At 42.8% G+C, this 22697-nt stretch overlaps 1 protein-coding gene across 1 annotated transcript; it reads right to left on the bottom strand.

Moving 5' to 3' along the window:
• Positions 1 to 5066: 5066 nt before the first annotated feature.
• FDX1 (ferredoxin 1) lies at positions 5067 to 21029 on the bottom strand. The gene is made up of 4 exons (XM_075418543.1): positions 20775 to 21029; positions 14957 to 15081; positions 12006 to 12135; positions 5067 to 7594 (listed from the first exon to the last, which is right to left on the bottom strand). The coding sequence occupies exons 1-4, from the start codon at positions 20933 to 20935 to the stop codon at positions 7480 to 7482; spliced, it is 531 nt and encodes a 176-aa protein (XP_075274658.1). The 5' UTR covers positions 20936 to 21029; the 3' UTR covers positions 5067 to 7479.
• Positions 21030 to 22697: the final 1668 nt, after the last annotated feature.

Raw genomic sequence — 22697 nt, 5'->3', positions numbered from 1 at the left:
TGAAGTTATCAGCAATGGGGATGTATTTTTTCAAAAGCCCTGTTATCAAGGCTATAAAATTGGAAGAAAGAGCACATTGACATTACAAATGGCATCAGAGCCGTGCATAGCCTGGGAGAGAAGAGAGGAAGCAAGTTTGAGGTTTCTGCTGCTTCGTCTCTTCAGAAGTAATTACAATAATTTATTTTTTAAGGAGACCATCAAAGCTGATAGGAACTGAAGAGAGAGATGTGCCTGGCAGAGGCGGCGTATAAAGGACACAGTGCCAGCTGAAGCTGTTCAGACATGAGGTTTCTCAGTAGTCACTAATTAAATTGTCCCACGCTGTGCGCTCAGCCGTCCAACCTATCTTCAGCAATTTGCAGGAGGAGCTTTGGCAAAAGCCACGCAGCAGAAACATGAGGGTTTCTGGCATCGCAAAGCTGTGAGAACGTGTGCTCCGCACATTCATTTCGGCTGCTCCTCAACGGCCTCGTGCACCGAGCTGTACCTCGGCGTTACGCCAGGGTCAAGCCTGGACTTTCCCCGACAGCTCCCGGGGACTGCAGAGGGGCCACAGCCAGTGCTGAAACGCAAGGATGCAGCTGCGGAGCCGGGAGCTGCTCCTGCGCCCTTTCCCTGGGATCCTGGAGGGGCTTTCATTTCTACCAGCAGTTTACCCCATTGGGATGCCAGGCATCTCGGTGACTCAGAACGTAAGAGACAGATGAAGAATTTCACAATGATTGAAGTAAGCAGGGTTTGCATTTAATGCAAATATTGAGTTGTGAGGTAAAAAGGAAATTTTTGCAGGATATCTGGTATCTCTCTGATGAAGAAACACAACAAAAAGAACAGAAACTGAGCAGAAAAAAAAAACAACCCCAGATGTACCCACTGAGCGAGTGGAAGTCATGAGGAGCTGCAGGCGACGGAGTGCGATGGAAACAGTCAATAAATCACGGGCTCTCTGGCAGGAGCAATGTAGGAAGTAAAAGAGAAGAAGGTTGGGAGCCCAGTGCGTTCCCCAGTGGGGCCTGGCTAGGTGGTTTATTTTTACATCTAAACATTCAGTGTGCTCTGGAAGGAATATTGCCGTTTCCACTTCTGAAACAGTACTGTGGCTTGTATCAAATGTAATTTGTTTCAACATTTTTGCTAAACCAAAACATACCAATCTGTTTATTTTGGAGAGGTGGGGAGCAAGTGTCAAGGATAGGCTAAGGGCTTTTTTTCTTCCTTTGGTGGGTTTGGGTCAAGTGTTTACAGATTCAGACCTGTTGTCAGAGCAGCATTAACCCAAATTTGCTGCCAGGAATTAACTCCTTAAATAATGCGGGTCTCCTTCCAGGCTTAAAGATGATGACGTGTTTTGAGCACGAGGACCTTCCTGTGTATTTTTGAATGCACCCCAGGTCTGAAGGAGTGAAAAAAGCCCTATCATCCTGGTAAATAATATCTCATTGCAGAAACCACGAGCTGCTGGCTGCATCTGCCTCGTGCGGTATGGCAAGCGCACCGACTATGCCGCAGCTCAAGCTCATTTCAGGCTCGGAGCTGGGCTTCATTTTTCACTCGCTAGCAAAAAGATTTGGAGAAATTATTTTGCCAGAGAGTAAGAATTTCTGGCACCTGACCCTCAGAGGAAGGTTAATGTTACAAAATTCCCGGGATATGGAGCCATTATAGAGGCACTTCAGCTGGAAGGAAGCAGAAATGGATTAAATGTATTATTTACGGGGAAGGCAGGGCTTTATGGCAAACCAGGAGCAGCCCAGCACTGGGCGGTTGGCAGCACTGATTAACCGGTTATATAAGCAGTGAAATACCATAGCAAATATCCTGCGGTTATTCTGTACTTTTATTCTAAGAATTGACTCCCGTTGCCCAGTAATTGGTTTGCCCTCTTCATTTCTGTGTGCTGTTGTAAAGGTCTTTTATGTCTTATGCCTCCTTTAGGCATTTTTACCTCTGAAAATAAGTACTGTAACAGGCAAATCGGAAGGAAAACATTACCCATCTTTCTCATCCAGAGACAAATACTTCATAAAGTATGAAAGCAGCAGAGAATAAAGACTGGCAATGAGGTCTTTAATTAAGGTAATTTTTAATATGAAGCTCACCTACAATGCTCAGACGTGGGCTGTTTGAGTTGGAAATACAACCTTTGCTGTACACATCACTCAGCAGAGGGAGCTCCCAGGCTCCTGACACTTCCCTGCCAGGATAACATCCACCCTCCGGGCAGCTCCGCTCTGCTTCCCTCTGCCTCAGCAGCTCCTGTGCTGCCCTTCTCCATGAAGGACAGACCCCAGCAGGGCAGGAAACCTCAAGGCAAGGGGCATGGATTGCTTTTTCTTCTCCACGGCAGAACAGAATGTGTTTTTCCTGATTTTCTGACAAAAATCCAATGGCTGTGATGATCATAACAACTCAATTACTGCAGAAGAAAAAAAAAAAGGTGCTGAAATCTGAAGTAGAAACTCTCCTGCTCCGGCCATCCCCTGCTGTGCTCCCTCCTGACAGCCATCAGTCCCCTGGTACCGACCTACAGCCTGAACAAGCCTCCCCGTCACTCCGAGCTACCCATACGCCTTGTCTCTATGACACCATTTGGTTTCTTTTACAGTTATTTTCATCTGTTGTTAAACATTCCTCTGAGATGAGACCTGCTACCTTTGTCCCCAGCCAAAACCCACCGCTGACTCCCTGGATGGTGCGTGCCTGCCTCTCTCCGGGATCCCAGAGGCTGCAGCTGCATCGCTGTCGTCTTGCGTCAGCTCTCCCTCTTGGTCCCTTTCTCCCCTCCAGTCAGTTTTCTAGGAAGGCAATGCCCTTCTTCTTCCAAACCACTACAAGTAAAGCCTGTGAGCACTCGCTCTATCAGAAGCTAGGGCTGGCTCACCTGTGTAAAGCAGGGCTGTTACTTGAGGAAGGGTTAATGAGCCGCTAACCCACCACTGAACATGCTCAGGTGCCCTTGGATGGAGTAAGGAATCCAGCTCGTCCAGATATTTGTTTGATCCAAAACCAGATTAAGGAGAGCAATTTTTGATCAAAGACAGCCTGAAAGAGAAATGCTGTCTATGTCCTGGCATCTCCTCCAGTAGAGATGGGACAGACTTCTCCAAACCCAGAGATTTCGGCCCACCAGCTGCCAGCAGGAAGAAAACTGACCCAGCTGTAGCTGCAGCCCGGGTACAGCCGCCACAGGCACCCGCAGGCTGCTCTGGAGTGCCTGGCAGTTGGTACTCCCTCGGCACCACTGCCCCATGTCACTGTCACCTCCTGTGTGTCACACAGCCTCTGGTGCCTGGAGGAACCAGGAGCACAAACGTCCCATCATCGCACGGTGTTATGTGATGGACGGCTCATCCCTGCGAACGCGAAGGAGCAGAGCACCGTGACAGGCAGGGGAACCCCCAAACCTCACCAGCGCCGGCTGAGCCCCTGTCAGGGCTGCTCCCGTGGTCACTGGGAGAGGCCCCCCACGGAGTGGGTGCTGCCTGCGGGGCCTCGGGGCTCACGGAGGAGACGGCCGGCGCCATGCTCTCTGTCGGCATTGGTCAGCACAGCTGACGCACGGGTGTCTGTGTGTCTGCACGTCTGTCTGTCTGCGGTCCCACAGGCCCCGCCGTGGCAGCCTGGCCTGACCCAGCAATGGCTCTTTTCCGGTGTAACACCGAGCCGACGTTTCTTTCACAGCTGCCGACACCGGGCTGGCTCCGTCCGCAAGCTGCAGCCGAGCTGGGCTCACACCCACGGCTGCTCCCACACGCTGCGCTCTTCCCTCCTCCCAATTTCAATCCCTGCTAGCACTGTGCTGCAGGGATTTACCACCTAGGGTCAGCACCAGCTCAGAGAAATTCAGACCACGTCCTGGTTTCTAGCGCAGACATGCTCTGGAAGAGCCAGAAATGGGACGACCTAAGCGGACGTAAAGGTCGTACGAAGTCTGTCCCAGGCCCTTGTCATCCTTCTCCTCTCTAGCAGATGCAAGTGCCTGTTCAGGGAAGAAGGTGGGGCGAAGTGGAACGGGCTAGGATCAAGGGGAATTATGCTGGCCAGGCTAACACCGGTCATGGCAGCACATAAGCAGTGCAAGCGCTCAGAATAACGTTTCTGTTGATGGGCTGAGGTCAAGGAGCTTCCAGACCGGGGAGGGGGACCCCATTGGTTCTTGTCTGTGCACAGTGGGGCCATGGCTCCAGATGAAGAGTTTGCCCCAGTTGCAAGTGCTCATCAATCACTGCTGGCCAGCAATTACTTTCAACAAGGCCTTTTTGATTGTGGACTCGTTCACATAAAAAAACCCACATTTAACCTTACAAAAAAGGAAAAGGTGGCCAGGACCTCAGAAAGTAAATCTCAGGGTTACTTTTAATGCCTGTTGTTATACCTGTGGACCACACTTCTTGTTGCTCTCCTAGCAGCACAACGTGGAAAGAGCACCGAGGGACTACAGCCACCCACAGAGGCAACAGCCCCCACCGTGAGGCAGGAAACCCCCATTCCGCTTTCACAGCATTTCAGCTCACTTGGAGACATCGCTGACCCACCCACAGCAGCTGTGGCCTCTTTCTAATGTTTTCTACCACTTGATACCTCAGCGAAGTTTTCCCACCTGGAGAACGTGCCTTGTCCTCTCTCCGGTGACAGCCTGCAGCCCAGATGGTGGAAACTTCACCAGCAGGACAAGATGTAGTGACACTGGAGCACGAGGCACCTCCTTCCTGCCCCTTCAGGCATCACACCAGGGCACCAACTGGTAGAGCACTGACAAGGCTGATTTTCCCCTCGTTTTTGAGGGGAGAGAGGCGGAAGAGAGCCCCTGACTCGATGTTTTGACAGAGGAAGGAAATGCCTTTAGAAAATGAGTTAGTTGTAACCTTTCTTTGGACAAGGAAGTAAACAAATGTATAATTAACTAGTTTTGATGCTTTAAATATGTGTCTTTGCACAGTAATTCATACTTACACTTGAATGTGCATCGTTAACTGTTAAGTTCCATTTTACACCCAGAAATAGATTCAATGACTTTGAGAAAGAGGGAAGAAAAATCAATACAAACAAGGTGTGTCAGAAAGTGGTATAAAATAAGATTTATTTGCAAATCATTTTGACAATAAGGAAACAAGTATCTCTGAGCTGTGCATTGGGGGATTACACGTCAGTTCCTTCGCCTTCTGAGATCTCCATTTGCATGCAATACGGGATACCTCTACAATTCAAAATGAACTTTGAAGTATCCTTTTTTGCCTTGCTGTGCTAAATAATTCCTTCCACAGGCACACTACAGGAGAGTCAAAGTCTTCATGATGAGAAGCTGTCACAAGAAATGTGCAACGAAACAAACCTTGGCTTAGAAAGAAAAATGTCACGAGAGCCGTTTCACATTTAACAGTGTTAAGCGCTTCAATACTCCCACAAGGAGAAGTGCCTGGTGCTATAATTGAAAAAAACAAACCCAAAACAAAACACAATAAAACCCTAAACCACAGAAAACACAATATCTACCCCCAAACCCCACAGCTATACCAAAACCTTGGATTTCTTTCCTATGTAAGAATGCACAGTACATCTGGTTATGACCTGAGTTCCCTCCTTGGAAGCTAAAGAGCTGTGTCTCATGTGAAAAAGAAAAATTTGAGATCTAATAATAATTACTGTATAAAAATGAACTCGGAACAAAGGCAATACAAAGTGACAACCAATTTACCTTAACGCCTGACTGTGAGAGGGTAACCTCTAAACTATAGAGTCACAGCAGTCGAAGACTGCAGCAAGTTCAGAACATTTCTTCAATTTATTTCCACTCTTCCCCCCAACCTCACTCTCTGTGTCTTTCAAAAAGCCAGGAAATTTCAAGTCATATTTTGAATTATATGAGATAGGAAGAGTACTTTGAAAAACCCTACATGATTAAGTTATCTGAGCAGACCACTTCAAGCATACCTTGTTCTAGTGGAAGGTCCAAAAGGAACCCCATGAAACAAACAAACAGCTACTCACAGAAGAAATCAAAGAACTTGAACTAGATCTATTTTCAATAGAGTTCTAGAAAATATTTCTTTTTATAACAGAGAGACTTTTTTCCTTTATGAAGCTCAAAATAATCCCAATATTTGACACTGGAAAAATAATTTTTTTTTCCTCTCCCATATATATAATACTGCAAAATGTCTAGATGTCACTGTCACCAGTTCAAATAAGGCATTAATGAATGCATTAGATCATTCAAGTGTACATAAACAGGTTATATACATAAAAACAAGCCCCAAATACTAAAATAACCATGTAATTATAACAACTATTGTACTAGTGACAGCCATTTCATTTAAGTATTTAGGCAACAAAAAATGGAGAGAATAATAAAGAGTCTTAGAGACATTATTTTATTTTGGTCTACTTCAGAAAGACTAAAACAAGATCCAGCTGAAAGCTCTTCATCATCAGTCCACATGCTATCCCACCACGGAGGTCTCCCAACCCCTTTTTGGGAACTTAATCCCTCTTTATGGAATAAATATACTTGGTCATTTCACATAAACCATTACTGAAATGATCCTGGAAGCAAGGCGCAGAATCCAGGATTCCCTTCAAGCTGAATGCCCTAGCTAACATCAAACTGCCTCCTGAACAAGCTCAAAAACTGAAGTAAGAGATAAAGATTTCAGAACAAATCTTATGCTGACAAACATTGTCCTCTTCAATCCCAGCCTAGACATCTTCAGAGGACAGCAAGAATTTACAATTAACCTCCAGTGGATATGCTCTCCCATTAGACAGCTCCAAGACTTTACTCTCAGCCATGTGCATCCCTGTATTTGTGGTTTGGTCAAACGCAAATACAGTTAAACTGAGGTTTATTGACTTCTATTTGGACAACAGAGATGCACTGCAGCAATTAAGCTGCAGGTGCCAACATTCTGTATCAGCCCCTAGATTTCATGGTTTTAACAGTATTTTTGCGAGACAGAATCTGCCACATCTCATTAAGATTCCAAAGTCTGGAAAATGCCTACCCTGAAAATCCACTATTTGCTGAGGAAGTATCATATTTATCAAGAAAGTGAATTAGCTCTGAGCACACCGTCTCTAATGACAACACTTTAAAAAGACCCCATGGAGTCTTACAAGTTTTGTTCTCTAACATATCCAGGTCTGAAACCTAGAAATGCCCAGGAGTTTTTAGGAGAAGTCTTGTACAAGTGATCCAGTTTTCAAGCATCATTACAGGGTCTGGCAGAATAACGTTATATGAAATCTGTAATATACTTGCTAACATTTATAATCCGATCATCAGTTATAAGAAGTATTATTGCATTTTAAGCGTAAAAATATAGGAGGTTCTATAAAGAAAATTAAAATATCATTAATCTAATATTGATAGTCATATAAAATAACTCACAATTATGTAAGTTTCCATATTTAATTACACATTTAAAAATAAGTTATAAAAATAATTAAGCTTTTTTAAAACCCCTAAGATATTTTCTTCTAGGAGTTTTTACTCATATCTACTGATTGTCTAGCATCGGCAACAGCTTCTGGTACCCGAACAGTCATATCATCCATCCATTTCTTCAAGCAGATCTGGCAGCCTAAACGTGATCTGTAGAGAAATACAGTGCTGTCGTTAGTTCTAGCCAATCATAAATCTAACAGCATTTAACCCCTTATGCCTCCAACACTCAGCCATCCCAAACACATCATGATCTAGAAACAGCCACCTTTGTGCATGGTCTTAATCGGGACCAGTAGTGAACCACATGCATCAACACAAAGATGTAAGTGGCAATAATCCTGATCTACACTGAGTAACAGAGCTCAGTACATTGGGAAGTTGTACACCGAGTACTTCCCACTTGCTGAGACAACGCACAATAAGGGTGACTTCCATTTTCAGTGGTTCACTAATAGTTCAGTCAAGTGCAGGGAATGACACTTGATCTCCCAAGGCACATCTGGCATCTCTGCAGAGATGAAGGCAATGAACCTGAATGGAAACCTGAGAGAATGCACACCCTAACCCACCCAGAGGCTGAAGACAGCCCGATGTTTTGAAACTAAACAACTCAAGCTTGGGTCGTTACACTGGAAAGGTAAGAGTGAAGAGACAAGAAACATAGCAAGGAGAAGGATAAAATATTCATGGCACCCGAGTGGATGCAATCCTTTATTTTTCTACCTATCATACAGCATGAAAAAATTTTGTATGTGAGCAATTAAAATCAGAAGATTTAATACCATCACAAAATTCTGCAGACACCACAAGCTACTTCTATTGCTGGGGTATCTTTAATTAAAGGTCCATACCTTGGTAATTCAGTATAGAATACTCAAACATCAGCAAGGATGGGCAATGTTCTGTAGCACCAGTTGAACAATAATTTAATCATTGTAGGAATGTAGGCAGAGATATCAAAAAAAATGGTACTACATTAATATCCATACAGAACTCTTTCAAGCATGTAGTGATCAACTGTTGTTAAAGCTCCCAATTCAGTACTATAACCAGAAGTAATACTTCCATGTAAACGATTGTATACATCAACTTCAAATTACTGGAATGTACATACAAGTGCACACATTACCAGAAGATTTAATCTCATGAATATGCATCTGTAAGAACAGCTTTCAAAATTAAATCTGTTAGAGAGATGTGATTTCTGGTATTCATATGTAGCAGTGCCTGTAAAGCTTAATTTGACTGAAGTGTCTGTTTTTCACTGAAGACCAACGCTAACTGCGCCCGTACTCTGCAGTGGCAATGGATTCACATGAAATAACACTGCCCTTTCTTTTGACCCCGCTACACAGCAGTACGAAGAAACCAGGCAGCACTGAACAACACTGAGAAACGAACTACCATATCCTTCTCAAATTCTTCCACAGCATTTACGATTTTATAGATATTTAACAAGATTCACGCACCCCTTAAAGCTGAAGAGGCTTGGGCCCCAAAAAAAGATGATTTAATCAATCCCTGTATGAAAGCCATTCCACCTTTAACCACTTCTATAGGCCCTCCCTTTATTTCCTTTCATTCTACTACTGTAAAAAAGGAAAAAACCAACAAAAGAGGAAGTCAGCTGCACAAATGTAAAGATCTGGTGAATCCCCATGTTGTCATATAATGGTATTTTCTGGTTTTCTACCTGTTCCTACCTAATACTGCCAATGTTCCACTTACTGAGGGATTTGGTTTATTTGGTGTTCCCCCCCCCCCTCTTTTTTTTCCCCTCCCCTTCACACACCAAACCTTAAGCTGACATTCCTGGAAAGACACCAGCTAGCTGACAGCCCGTTTCAAGTATGCAAAGTTACCACTGTTCTACTCACCTCTCCGTATGCATTTATCTGAACCTATTAACACCAAATTTCATTTCTTATCATTCAATGGCACAAGATCCTTGCACATGTCTTCACTGACAGTTTTTAACACACTGAGCAACACAGCCTATATGCAAGCCTTACTCTTCATTCTCTCTTCCCAAGTTTTTGATGAACATGGTCCCTACATAAAACCTAGCACTGATCACTTTCAGATCACACTGTTGATCACATACTCTTAACAGACACCCCAATACTTCTACCTTGTTAAAAGACAGTATTTTTTTTTTTTAACCAATTACTTATCCTTTCCAGGGCCTTTGCTCTTATCCTACTGCAACTCAAAACTTAGTAAATGATTTCTGGGCCTAAGTAAACTATCCGGACTGTAAGACATTTCTTCCTGCTTAGTGATTCACTTGAACTCCCCTATCTGTTATTTCCCTCTACAAAAGCTCTGTTGAATTCTTTCCTTACCATTATTTAGTAGAAACTAGAAAAAAGCAACAGCCCAAATCCACATGATTAATGTGTCCAATACGGAATCCAGTTTCGATTATTTCATTTTCAAAGCAGGGTTGCTACCTTCCACTCCTTTGATGGGAAAGCCGTTTTAAACCAGCTCATTAAGCCTTACAGACAGTAGTTCAGAAATGTCACACTGAATTCCCACAGAACTCCTGGGTGAATGCTACCCAGTCATTACCATTTCTTCTGACTCATTTTACTTATTTGCTGTAATACTACTTCTATGGGCACATCAGTTTGAGACAGATATTCCAGGAAGCCCTCTGCAAAGAAACCTTCCAGTGCATGGACATCCCATAACATCTCTAGAGGCAACAATGCAAAAGAAGCTTTGCTTTTATCTTTTTATATTCTAAGTGCATACTCATCATGTAGACAAGTTTCCTGCTTCTGATCAGGTAGAAACAAAAATACTTTTCTACTTTTTAGCAAGCTATTTCTCAGCTTATTTTTTTCTTCAGTATTCTTTTTAAATATTTAATTACTCAGGGTTTGTGCCCCCCATCTCACTACTTTTAATAGTCTCTACTATTCTGCAGTTATTCCAGACAATTTTGTTTTAACCTTTTCAATTAGCTTCTCATTTCAAAGAAACATTAACCTCCCTGGCAGCTGCTGGCTGAAACTTTCCCAAATCCAGAGTCACTGACAAGAAAAAGCATTTATCTTTATACTTATGACAGAGTATAGTAATGCATCTCCATTACATGTTTGTATCAGCACAGAAGACCACGTAATTTGTTTGGCCCAGAACCTAAAAACTTGTAGCAGAATTACAGTAGATAGTAACAGTGAAGTAAATTCACACTCAGTAGGCTTATGACTTTTTTCAAGATTGCAGATGTTGTGGGGAGACAGGAAAAAGGATAAAACAAAAGAAGCTGAAACAAGTTCCTCATAGCTTGACTTCTTTGCCTTTACTGCCTCCCAGAAAAGATTTGGCTGAAGCAAGAAAAAGTGTACCCTCATGTAAAAATGATTACTACAGGATTCCCATTGCTGGTATAAGGCGATAAATGAGTTAATTCGGAGTACTCCTTTGCAGAGACATAAAAAATCCTATGCTATATAGACCAGGTACAAAGCCCTCTGATATCACTGGAAAGATTCTCAAAAACTTTGACAAGCAGTTCCACTGAAGAATAATTTTTTCCTTTTCCAAGGAAAGGGCTTATGAAACCTTGTACAGCATAGCTGCCTACTATTCATGTGGGTGTGTTCTATGATACAGGCTCTGTGTACACCAGCAAGCAGTGCAACCCACTAGGAACGGGTCTGTGATGAGGATATGACACCCTAATTACAAGGCACATGATGGTGGGGAAGATGTAGAACAGAGGGTTACTTTAGACTACCACTAGTCTAATCTTACGCACAGAAATGCCCATTAGCAGTTAAGAGTGCACTTTGGGATTAGTTTAACCCAAAGGGACTCTGGCTTGTGCACTCTAAGAGCACATGACACTACTTTGACATGAATCAAAGCATGACAAGTGGGGACACTGCCATGTGGGACACTGTTTATCCTAGAGAAGGCTCGGGGCTGGGGAGGGGGGGATCTTATCGATAGACATAAATACCAGAGAGGCTGTAGAGTCTCCATCCCTGGAGATATTCAAAAGCCATCTGGACATGGTCCTGGGCATCGGCTCTAGGTGGCCCTGCTTGAGCAGGGGGTTGGACCACATGACCTCAAGAGGTCCCCTTCCAACCTCAACCCTTCTGCGATTCTGTGAAAAGAAGATCTGACCGAAACTAAAACACTAATGCAAACACATTCATAAAATACATTAAAGAGCTACAGACTAATGGAAACAGAAAACAGAATGGAAAGGAAACAAGAACAAGAAAATTCACACGCATGACAGCAGCGACAAAGTTTTTGTTGAAAGAACCAGTTTCAGTATCTGACACCTCTGCATCAGACACCTCTGAAAAGCAAGCACTGGCAAGTGCCACTCTTCAGTTTACAAAAACAGTACTGACATCTTTTTAATACGAATTCAGATAAACAATATTTAAACTTCGCAGTCCCATTTGTGTAACAGATTCTAGGTATTCACTAGAAGCTGATTACAAGACATTCTAAGAATACTGGACTGCCCCATCGGGAAACACTTCTTCCCATTCTCTGATGCAAGTGAAGTGTTATGTCGCCTTACGTTTCTGTGAGGCCATATGCCAGGTCCAGCATGTCCATCTCTTCATCAGTAATTGCATCTAGTTTCTCAAATATGTGGTCTTCAAAGATTAAGTGACAAGTTGAACAGGCTAGCGTTCCTTCACATGCACCTGAAGGAAAAAAGCCAACAACAATCAAGATAACAGCAAATTCAAGTTTCAAACTACAGCATAATTCCAGCAGGCATCCTTCATATATAAGTGTTTGTCTCATACAAGAAGTGTCTCTGTTGATTAGTAAAATCAATGTTTCATATGTTTCCACATTCACGTATCTACTCTGCATTCAACTTTCAATAGTATTGAATGCTGTAATTAGTTAAATACTTAACTAATTCCCTTTCTATCATTTAGGGAGAGAAAAGTTCTCTATAATAAGCATGCAAAAGCAGACTATGCTGTCAATCAGTATCACCTAATTCATTTCCAAGGTTGATCCTTCTATCCCTCTCTTTCACATGGTTTCAAGAAGGTTTCCTCAAGAAGTTGAGCAGAAGACACGTGCTATACAAAAAAAATCCTCAGAAATACAGGACGGAAAGATTTTATACTTGGTATTTCTTCTCACTCAGCAGAACACTACTCCACAGCAACAAAAGTAGTCGGGCTAGAGAGAGATGGTCTTCTGTGTCTTAGAGAGGCCTATGTGTATTACTAGACAATCCAGCCTAAGCCAAGGATCTAGTTGTTTGCTAGGGCTGAAGAGAACAAGCATCAACCACATCCAGCTGCTAGAGCAACTAGGTCATCACAGGACAGTGAAGGTTTTAAAACTAACTAATTCGCCTCTGCCACTGTATAGGGCGCACACCGAGCTCTCCACCTTGTTGAAAAAGAAATATGCAACTTGAAGAGGAGGAGAAAGCTGAAGTCTTCACACTTCTCTGGACATTGGGGTTGGGGCACATAAACCCCCACCTCTGATTTAAAATGGTAAGCGAGAAGCAGGTAAAGATATTAGCCAAGTTTAATTTAGTTACTCATTCCCAGGGAAACCAGAACCAAGAGTACTGTGACCACATCACCTTTCTATCCACATGGAAACAAAGGAAAGGAAGGCTGCATGTATAGCCACTGCTATGAAACAAAACAGTGGGATTCGCAAGAATCATACAGAAAGCACCGTACTGTTACATGTAGTAACAGCATCAACAGCATATATTCAAAGCAAGCGTAACACTGCACTAGCAGATGTGATTTTTAAAATGTATCAATTTTTCAAGTACATAGAAACGCAAGTGAAGAAGTAGAGCTCAAATGAAGTGCCAAAAAAAATGTAGTATTTGTCATATCACCAGTGTGTTTCAATGGTGGGGGAGGTGAGGGAAGAAGGGGGGGATGAGGGTGGAAAAGAACACTGAACAGTCTGTTTGAACAGTGGAGGGTCTTCCTGCAACTATAAAGCTAGCAGTAGCAAACAAACTGAGTGCAGCTGAATTATTCAACAACTTTGTATGTCTTTATACAAAGATGTTCCTATTATTATTATTATTATTACTGCACATGGGATGCCCCCTAGTGATAGATGTAAACAGGTAAGATTTACATTTCACATTTTTCCTTCACTACCTTTTTCCTAAACACAGAACATAACGTTTTTACATTATTTATACTGCATTATTTCTCTGCCCTAGTGTAATGTTTCATCACCAAATGACTATTGATATGGGACTTAGCATATGTTATAATTATTGTTACAGTATCTGTATTTTTAGTTTGGCTTCTGTATATTGACAGAATTACCTTTCCCCCCCCCCCCCACTTTACCACAATCCTTTAACATGGCTGATATTTATGCAAACTGAGAGAATATTTACTGTAGAATACAAGCAGACTAGCCATAAGCCTATATGACACATTTAATAAGTGATACATCAAGCTAGTTATCCCAATGCATTACAGATTTTTAAGAGACAATTATTCTTCCCCAAATATATGCAACTCTAGACATAGGATTTTAAATCTCGGACTTATGTCTGAGACAACTCTTCTTAAAGAATTTATTACTAGCAGTAAAATTTATTTCCATTTAAATAAAACACACCTCAGATTTCAAACTATGCCACGCTTGCCTACTTACTTTTTTTTCCCTCTAATTGTTCCATGCTATGCATTCACTCATGCAAATTTAACTTCTGCTTCCTGCCTCAGTCTGTGCTATTAGTTCTTAAGCTCATGTTCATGTAAATACCTGTCCTGAGGTATATAACTGCCATTACCAAATACCACTGCTTTGCATGGGAGGAATCCTACAACTTCAACGGAACCAACTGTGGAAAGCGTAAAAGTTTGAAGAAATAGGGAGGTTTTATAACTGCCTCCTATTTTGATTTTAAGTAGAACTTATAAAGAGTCAGAATTTCAGTAGGACAATGGTCTCCTTCACCCCAGTTTTTTAATAAGAATTAAACTTTCTTCTTACCTGCTAACTGACATGGATTTTGTTGTTTCACTTAGCACTCAAATACCACAGCAATTTGTGCTGCAAAAAGTGATAATAAACTGAGACAGCATGGCACTACAGAAGTAACCAGACACTGTCAGAAATACACCAGTTTCGTGTTGCCTCCAGAACCTTTCAACTGAGAAGAGTCTGCAGGTGGCATCTTTCAGATACCACCTTGAAAGCGCTCTGTCCACATTCCCCTCCTGTAACACTCAAGCAAGGCTCACCCCAAATACTTTTTTAGAACTCGACCCAAAACATTCTATGCACCTGCAGGAAAAAAAAAATAGGGAAAAAATCCAAATAAAGTACAGCTAGGTTTTATAAATAAATTCATAAATAAATATTTATTTACAATTAGACTCGATGATTTTAAGAGTCTTTTCCAACCTAAATGATTCTATGATTCGGTATGTATTTATGAATAAACTGGCAATAGAACGTAATTTCTAGACACTGAATACAGTCTTCAATGACTTTACTTACCAAAACCATCTATATCTAGATTATTATCAACAACAACATCCAGCAGTGAATCTCCAGGTTTTCCTTTGGCTGTTAGTTTGTCACCATCACGATTTATGAAATGAACAGTTATTTTATCTTCTGAGCTGAAAAAGAAAAGTATATAATGGAATTAAAGAAAGGATTCTAGAATTTTTTAGATCTTTAAAATTTACTGAATACTACTAAACCAGTAAAAACTACCAACTCTCTGAGCACAGAAACCTAAGTTACTGGCTTTTAAAAGCTGTAACAGGTACAGGCATTTAATGCTGTACATTAAACGAAGAGCCACAAAAAATAAGAAAAAAACCTGATTTGTGTTTTGTTACTAGAAGCTATATAGGATCCTGATGTTTTGTCTTTCACCAAAGAGAGTCAGAGCTATTTTATTTTAGGCACATTATTTGTATTTTTATCAAATAGAAAGAGCTCACTTTAAACGCTCCTCTTCACACCTTTCTGCGGACACTTGCTTTGGATTTATTAAATTTTAATTGTTCTCATCATTATAATTTAGGACAAATTTTAAATTTTTCCATTTCTGCTCAGCGTTTAAGGCATTTTACTTTATTAGTTCCAAAATTTCACTGTTCTCTCCTCCCAAAAATGGATATACTCCAGAAACATTCAGCTTTTTTTGAGCATAGATTCTCTTTGGATTTCACCCTGTAAATATTAATTCCAATGAAGTTCAAAGTTTTGACATTGGCTTCAAAGAAAGAAGGTTTTGTTATTTTCCTGCTTTGCTTTTCAGACAACTATGTTTATTTAAGAAAAAATTCTCTTGCAGTCTGCATAATAATTCTTAAGACTAAAGCTTTTAATATGGAAAAAAATAAAGAGGTTTTGTGTTCCATATTGTGTCATTTCACAAGCAAATTAAAGTTTTTGATATATTAACAAATAAAATACAGCTTGCTCAGTTTTAAACAGACTATTTTCTTTCCTATAGTAAGCGACGAAAACAAGAAAATCCTATTGGATGGACAGTGAAGAAACCTGCCAAGAGGTGAGATGCAAATATCTATGTTTCAATATGAAATCCGTGTTTAAGAACAGCATGCTTAGTATTACCTTTAATCTTCTTAGTAACTGTGGGCCTAGAGTTATCTATCATATGGAAAGCATACAAGCTTAAAAATCAAGTCAACCCCTGGAAAACTCTAACCTGTAGAGCTGAATATTGAAGCAAAAATTTGAAAGTGGCCATACTAAAACATCAGTAAACAGATTATTTTTGGAACTGGCTGTAAAAGAAAATGTGGCTTTGGCAATCTGAGTCCTAGCTTGTTTTGAAAAACAACAAATGTTTGTTGCTCTGGACTTAATATATTTGCCACACTGGTAAACTCAGTTGGCAGCAGTATGTGCCGTGATTCATTATGATGTCATGTTCAATTCTTGTCATACCATCCCTCAGTCCTTTCTTTGAAAGGCAGCTACAAGCTACTTTTAACTATAAATTAATTCCAAACTTGTAATCGATACTGAAGGATTGGCCTTGCTGATCTGCAAAACAGGCGATGTATGTACTATAATAAAATTCAGCAACCTTAAAGATACAACTTTACAAAATGTAATTAACATTGCACAGTCACCTATGATATCAAAGGACCACCTCCAGCAAACCCTTCTGTGGAGGCTGAAGTTACCAATTTGCTCTTCTTTTTGCTCCTCTGCTGTGCTAACACCTCCCCCAACACAACCAAGGAAACAAGCACCCACTTCTTAGATATACTAGTACAAAATTCACCACCTTCACTCGTAGTTTAAGACTGACGGGTTTAGATTGCATCTGGAAAGGTACAGATTCATGCTCTGACAGTCAAAGTAAACCACACTGTAGTTTTAAACTGCTTCAAAAAGCCCTTCCAGAGCTCACTGAAAGCTCACATTCTCTTTGACCAAAATGTTTCTGTCAACATGACAAACACAGCCCCACCAGGAGACACAACACAAGATGTACTTGCATTTATGGCATATCTCTGCCCAAGGTATTGACATGGCAAGTGCTAAACACTTGTTCAATATCCAAAACATACCCTTTCCTCTATTACAGGATGAGGCCATCAAAAGTAACATGGACCAAACAGCAAGACACCCAGCCATCCACTAGATTACTGGAACCTTTGTAAAAAAACAAGCCATCTCCCTCCCAGTTTTCGAAACACACCCAAAACTGTCTTCACCTGTGATTACACTTTAATCTGGCACAAGCAGAACAGTCCTGCCCTCCCTCCTTCGTTACTTCTATGTCCAGTGCTCACACTGTCATGCAGTAAACTGGGTCTGGAAACAACGCCGGCCAAAACCCAGCCTTTGCAGGTCAATGGCTGCATGAATGTCAGAACGGGTACACAGTCAGATCTGCCCCATATACGAAATCTGTATCAGTTTAAAACATTTCTGTTACTGCAACTTTATGATGCAATAATAGAATCTAAACTTCACGAACATCAATCTCTTCCCAATATAAAAATGTGGGTTTGGGTGATCCCCCACTCCAAATCACACTGCCATCATCCTTACACCGGTATTACCTCAAGTCAACTCATTTTGCTAATGTGGCTGAAAATCAAACAAAACAGTAGCCCCAGCTGAACCAGCGAGCAAAACGGACAGAAGCACCACTGCCCACAACACAAGAGAGGAAATGGGATTTGGATCCCCTTTTTGGTAGTAACTTTCTTACATTAACTTCAGCCAGCTGTGGAACTGCACAGTGGCTGTGCATGCCTTGCTGGTGCGGCATGCACAAACCAAAATAACACCACTAAGTTACTGACTTTTATTAAATATCACTACAGTAATTAACAGGACCTAACCCACCCTGGTTATAAATGAAACTAAAATGTACTTGTTATAGAGACAGCCTTCTTAAGTCTTCCAGTAGGATATTTTTCTGCTGCTGCCATCTTTACCACTCCTCACGTAGCCAAAATGTTTAATTAAAAAAAAAAAAATCACTGACGCTTTATTGTGCATGAGCCCGAGTGGTGAAAATACTTTCAGAATTGCGTGTACGAAATAATCAGACTAGTCAGACATTCAAACCACATACTGTGCAGATCTTTTCAACGACTGGAAGATACCATTAAAAAAATTATTATCACACCTGCATGAAACAATATTTAGGCTTTATAAATTTCAAGTAACATGACTTTTGTCTACCCAGACATTGTTTGCGTAAAGAAGGAAAAAAAAAAAAACAAAAACAACAAACACCACCATACTGTGAACTAGTTACAGGTAATTAATATGAAACACGTGCCAGGTACTATGTAAGTGTAAACAGCCTCAGGATCATCAGGAAGAACAAAACATATTTCATGTAATCTGCATAAAGATCCCAATTCATGCTCAGATAAACCCTTTTCACCAGATGTAAAACACAATTAATTTCTTCATATGGTTGCCACAGTACTATCAGCTTTGTTACCAAGCTTCCCTAGGATACTCTAAATTAAGTGCACTGCAAATGCACAGAAGAGCACCAGAAAACTGTAAACGCTGTTTATTGTCCCTCCCATGCAAAAAAAAGTACTGCAAGACAGCTACCTCTTCCCCCTTGAAAGAAGTATCCTTCTGAATCTTCAGTTATTACTTTCAAGTTAAGAATCACATCTTACATTCCTCCAAACAAAACATAAAGATAACAAATGTAGCCTGGTGTTGCACATGGCAACACCAACTCTATTATTTCCAGATCTTTTATTAAATGGTAAATTCAACAGTCCTACCTAATTGCCTGAAGAGTTTAATGAATGAAACTACTATGCAGGCCTCAATTAAAATACGGAAGTTATAGATCTGAACTAATCTTTAAAACTATGTTGTGCACCAAAAATATTGTACAGCTATCTAAGCCCATATAAAAGCATTCCGAGATAATTACTATTCACAGTGAAATGAAAAGGAAGGACAACGGATAAAAATGGAGCAAGAGAAGGAATGAAATGTAACTGAAAACACAACGCCTCATGCTTCACCAAAAACCTCATGAATGTCTACCTCACAAGAATCACCTCAGCTGATGATTTCTATTGCTAGGACTTAATCCTCTAGACACAAATGCTGCTAATTTTACATATACAAACAATGAGGTATCTTTTTACTGGAATCACACTGACTGACCATATAAAGTTCAGGAACCAGGTCTCAAATAATAGGACATCCAGAAACAGCAGGACTAGAGAAAATAACCTGCACATAAGCGGAGAAAACACAGACATATGAAAGAAACAATGATTTTCTCCCAACTCAGCTAGGTTATGACATGGAATATATAAACAATGCATTTGAAATACTGGCTTGTGTGAGCTCTTTTACTGGTGTGCTTGTGCAATGAATGTGAATAAATTCAAATCTGTATTCAGTATGTTTATGAAAGACCTGAGGGATTACAGGTCTTACATTACTATTAGGTAAGGGACTGTCTTCCCTTCTTAGTAATATTTTTCGTCCCATTTTTACCCTGTTAAATAATTTTTAATAACTTTTAAAAATTTGACAATACTTTAGGAAAACATTTTGATTTTTTGAATTAAAAACTGCAAATCAGGGACCTCAAAATAACTGATGGTCAGGGCACTCACTCCATGGAGACTTTTTTAAGACACTCAGTAGGGTTGCTCAGCAGAGAGATCTAAACTAGCAACTTACCTATCTCATATGGGAGTTCTAGACTAAAATGCTAGTTTGTCTCTCCATATTAAAAGTATCTGCTGGAGCAAAGTACAAGAGCACCTACAGGAGAGTTTAAAAGCAAACTATTGAAACAGTTTTGACAGCGAGTGCCCTACCCAGCCCTCTGGAAACACGCTAGGCTACATCCCTGATGCTGGGCAGCTGATTGCAGGTCCTGTTCAAGTCAAAGAAACTTCTCCAGCAACCAAGTAAATTAGGCTTTTAAAACTTCCCCATTTTAAATACTGAAACTTAACTGTAGGTTCTGAACTATCTTTGAATAGGCAAGCTACAAGCCAGAAGGCCAGGCATAAACAGAGTCTTTGACTACATGTACTAAGTCTCAAATCTATAGTTGTGGGCTGCGGAATATTCAATGTCTACAGATATAACGCACTTTGAAACACCTACTTGTGTTTCTCCTCCTGGTGAGGAGAGGAGGGGTTCTGCACACTGAGACGCATGAGTGCTCTTCAACAAAGAAAAACTACACCAAAGGCAGAAGAGATCTTCAGTATTGGGCTCTCTCTGATATGTGCTGTATTTATACAAGCCTAGTCAGACTTTCATAAAAAAAAGGGGGGGGGGGGGGGTGCAAGCGCTGCACTGCATGCGAGATCAACACTGACAAGGTCACAACCTTTCAGAAAACTGGACCGCACATCAGGAGCCCCAGTTTAGCTTCCCGTAACGCTGTAAGCTCTGCCAGCGGGGTTCCAGACCAGGCCGGCCCCACGGCTCAGCCCCGCCGCGGTGCCCAAGGCGGTCCGGCCCACCCGCGGGGGCCGGGGGCAGGCGACGGGACGGTTCCCCCGCAGAGCGCTTCGGCGCCCTCCCCGCAGCAGCCGCAGGCGGGACGGCGAGAGCCGGGGCGAAGCGCGGCCTGCGGGGGCCGAGGAGGAGGCCGGGACGGCGGGGTACGGCGGGCCGCGGCGCGGAGAGCGGCCGGGGGAAGGTCGCGCAGCGCCGGCCCGGCTCGGCCGCTGCCACAGGCGGCCGTCGGCCCCGGATGCCCTCAGCACCGAGGCGCGGGCAGCGGCCCGGCCCGGCCCGACGCTGCCGCGGCGGGAAGAGGAGCCCGCCCGGCGCCCCACGGCTCCGACCCTCTTACCTGAGCGCCGCCCGGGCAGAGACGCCGAACAGCCGGGCCGCCCTCACGGCAGCGCTACCGCAGCCCGGCCTTGCCCCGGCTGCCGGCGAGGCGGAGAAGAGCCAGCGGCGGGAGGAAGCGGCAGCGGCCCGGAGGAGCCGTGCCGGCCCCGGGGCAGCCATGGCAGCAGCAGGACGGGAGCGCAGGACCTGCGCCGGCACCGGGGAAGGGCGCGGATAAAGTGCCGCCGCTTACGCCTCCGGCGCAGGCTGCGCGATTCTCGCAGCCGTCTACGCAGAGCACGCCCCGCCCCCTGGTAAAGGCGGTGAACGGTGACAGCGCGACGGGAAGAGCGGCGCTACGCAAAGTGCGCAGCGATGCGCCGAGGGAAGGGGCCGGGCCTTACGGAAAAGGCGCAGGGCGGTGCTTGGCGGCGGGGCGCCGTTGCGTTGCTGCCAGTCTGCCTCGTGCCCCCTCAGGCCGCGCTGCAGGCCAGTGAAAGTTCTTTGGTTCTCCAGTCCAGGCCCTAGCCCTGGTCTTCCCGGGGAGGTGGTCCCGTGTCCATGAGGGATTTCTTGTTGGGGCTCTGGCCACGGCGAGGGCTCAGCGCTGCCTGGGCCGCGGCCGGGTCCCTGGCACAAGTGGTGGCAGTGGTGCCCGAGGAGCCCTCACTACATCCCAAATGCCCGTTTGGGAGGCCTGGCTTGTGAGGGGCTGGGCCCCTTCGCCCCTGGCAGGGCAAGGAGCAAGGCCGCAGGGAAGGGGAGCTGGCAGCTTGGGGCTCTTGGCTGTCTGCTGGCCTGTCCAGGCAGGACCACTGAGAAATTCTCAGTTCCTCATTACTACTTCTTGTGACAGAAGATCAACTGCTACAACCCAGGCATCAGCAAAGGGACAGCAATGCTATCAGAGGTTTTAACAGGAGGTGAGCATGCATGGTGAATGACAGTATGTGCCATAAGAAATTTTGAGATTTCCTGAGCAATTGCATATTGAACACATAGATGTCATTTGGCTGCCTGCAATGTATGCATTGCTCTATAAGTTTCGATTAGGTGGTTATTATGTAGATGCCCTTGACCCTAGCAACAGCCTGACTGGAGAGTGTGTGTGAATGAGGACGAAATGGAGCTTTTACTTCCAAATAGTTCGTTCAAACAGGGGTAGAAATAAATGGGCAAAAGGAGGAAATGTTTACCTCTGATGCGCTTGAGGTAATGGTTCTTCCTGATGCCTTGTGATTTTAGGAGTGTATTTTTGTTGTGTCAGAGTAAAATCAAAGAGAGTGATAACATTATACTGTATAACTTAATCTGGTGTATTTTCTTTAAGGAGAGGAGAAGGTTGTGGCGGATATGTCCACCACAAATGTATGGAAGAGCCTCCAAACTGGCCATAAACCAAGTGACTTGAATGTGCCAGTTTTCTCTGCTTCAGGTATATGTTTCCTACCCTCTAAGTTAGTGTTGCGAATGAGTGGTTAGGTTGCCTAAATGATCACTCAAAGGTTTTGCAATAAAAGATTTTACTAAAAATTTAGAAAATGTGATCTTACAAAGTTCATTAGCAGGGTTCACTCTGTTACTTATCAAATGAATGGAATACAAAGCCAAAGGGGGTTGAGTACAAAAGGATTTATACAGAGTGGAGGAAAAGTGTAAAGGAATAGGGAGTCCCTCCTGTTGAATCACTCGGTTTGGACTGGACCCCCTTGCTTTCTGTACTCCTCAGAGAGGAGCCTGGGTGCAGCTGGATCCAGAACAGCCCTTAGACCACAATGGTTTATGTCTAAGGAATACGTTTAGCAGCAATTCAGGGTGTATTCACAGTTTAAAGCGAGGGAGAATCACAAGGATTTAGCAGCTATTAATCATTGGTTAACTTAGTGTTTACAGAGTGATTAGAAAGAATTTGCTGTTACAATCACAGTAATAGAATATTATG

Source organism: Opisthocomus hoazin, chromosome 1 (genome assembly GCF_030867145.1).
Source record: "Opisthocomus hoazin isolate bOpiHoa1 chromosome 1, bOpiHoa1.hap1, whole genome shotgun sequence".
Lineage (NCBI taxonomy): Eukaryota > Metazoa > Chordata > Aves > Opisthocomiformes > Opisthocomidae > Opisthocomus > Opisthocomus hoazin.
Note: the sequence above shows the minus strand (reverse complement) of the source record. Positions and strands in the feature narration are given on the sequence as shown.